Consider the following 2,067-nt stretch of genomic DNA (forward strand, 5'->3'; position numbering starts at 1 on the left):
TAAAATCCCGTCACAGGATTCGAATTTGGGTAATGGTAATTGGTGAGTCAAAGGCTTAATGCGGATCTAAAAGCCGTTCAAAACAAATTATAAAAAATTGGCTACTGGTTTGTAACGGGAAACCATCATTTTGGTTTAACTAAATTCTATGATTTAATATTTTAATTACATACTAAAACTTAATAATAAATGTTGGCATGTTTAAATTTCAATAGTTTCATCTATGAGTAGCTTTTAAGTGTGTATGGGTCAAAAGTGGCAGTTTGATGTATAAGATATGATTAAAAAATTATAAAATGTTAATCTTGACCTCAAGTTAATGTTACCTTAAAAAAAAAATTGTACCATTTTTTGTATTGATATGATGATCACAAGTTGATTGAAATGTTGTCCTGTCAAATGTTACAACTTACAACATTTGTTGTCTTGTTGTTTCTTGTCCATATTCCAACAAACCTAATCAAATTCCTCTTGAAATGAAGTTTTTAATTGCAAGATAACTTACATGTGTTTGGTCGTATTCGTTGTGGTTTGCTTATCGACACATCATTTTCAACCCATCGTCGATCCACCAGAATGTTACCCCATTGACGTGTCATTTTCTATGCTCACTAACATTTATAGATTATTCGAGACGTATAAAGCAAGATATATAAATGTATAGAAATAATTGCAAGAAGGGCGTCAAACGAACAGTTCAACACCCCACTGCTGCTTTTTAAATTTATTAGAACAAATTTAAGAGCTCGAGTACATCAAGTTTCTCGTTTTTGTTCGAGTACATATAAAAATAAAATAAAATACAAAAACTTGTTAAAATTAATTAAATAAATAGTTATGATGGTTGATAAAATGGTCCCTAGAGGTTCATTTGTTCATTCCAGTGGCATCTTTGGCTGCATCTACTGCTCCTTGTGCACCTGCCTTCATCTGCTGTCCAGCCTGATCAATTTGTATATAGTTTAGTCAAATATAATATTTCTTCTAACATCAAAATAAATCATTTTTACTAAATCAAAATTATTTGGAAATTAATTTAAATATTGTGACCTGTTGTGCTGAGTCCTGGGCTGACTGAGCAGCTTGGCCAGCTTTGTCCATCAGCTGGTTACCCTTCTCCTGAAAACAACATAAATAACAAAACGTTACATACATAAATACGAGAAAACTGTAGCTCGCCAAGTTACATATATGTTGTTACTTGTACGCTACATATATGTAAGTGAGCTACATATATTTTCTTTTTTATATTTCTGTTTTTTACATCTAACCTTATAATTACTTTTTTTTATTTTTTTTAATTTATTTGGCTAGTAGTTGATTTTTCAGTTTTCTCGTAACTTTGTGGTTTTTTAAAAAACCCTCCTACGCGCATGCATGCATATACATACATATCTAATTGTTAATTTAATGAGTTTCATTTCTAAATTCTTTTCAAGATTAGCCTTTTATAAAAGATATCTAAAATATAATGAATATGAAGGTAGAGATCGAGATACTGACCTCGGCTTGGCCCTTGGCTTGGCCGGCTTGAAACCCTGCGCTTTGATCGTTGTTCATGGTTCTTGTTTTGAGATTTCGAAATGTATGAATATAAATGGATTGTTTGATGAAAATGTAAGAGGGGAGATTGAATTATATATATATAACATGTAAGTGCTTGTATTTCCATAAATTTGTGCATGTTATTTGGAGCATTTGAATAGGAAGACTTTTGTGTTTGAGGTAGAGAAGTTTACACTTGGTATCATCTTATATGATTTCTATTTTGATTCAATAAAATCGTCGCCTCCTCATGTCTTCTTACGTTCTTTTTACGAAAGTTAGCAAAAAAGCGAATAATCGAACCATAGCCAGAATAACCAAACCAATTTAGAAACTGGAGGTTTAATTATCGGTTTAGAATTTATATAACGGTTTTTAGGGGTTGGTTATGGCTATACGTGAATAACTGAACTAACCAAACCGAAACATCAATACAATTTATTTATTTTGTAAAGTAATATAGCATATATAGTAAACGTTTTGTTACACTTTTTTATAAATAATAACATATTACATATTAGT

At 30.8% G+C, this 2,067-nt stretch overlaps 1 protein-coding gene across 1 annotated transcript; it reads right to left on the bottom strand.

Annotated features, from left to right (window-relative positions):
• Positions 1–695: 695 nt before the first annotated feature.
• On the bottom strand, positions 696–1,630 carry LOC143580089 (stress-induced protein KIN2-like). The gene is made up of 3 exons (XM_077063217.1): positions 1,504–1,630; positions 1,051–1,119; positions 696–942 (listed from the first exon to the last, which is right to left on the bottom strand). The coding sequence occupies exons 1-3, from the start codon at positions 1,558–1,560 to the stop codon at positions 868–870; spliced, it is 201 nt and encodes a 66-aa protein (XP_076919332.1). The 5' UTR covers positions 1,561–1,630; the 3' UTR covers positions 696–867.
• Between the last annotated feature and the right edge of the window lie 437 nt (positions 1,631–2,067).

The sequence above is a fragment of the Bidens hawaiensis genome, unplaced genomic scaffold, assembly GCF_021521415.1.
Source record: "Bidens hawaiensis isolate Kalapana, Puna unplaced genomic scaffold, B.hawaiensis_p1.1 tig00030221_1, whole genome shotgun sequence".
NCBI classification, from domain to species: Eukaryota; Viridiplantae; Streptophyta; class Magnoliopsida; order Asterales; family Asteraceae; genus Bidens; species Bidens hawaiensis.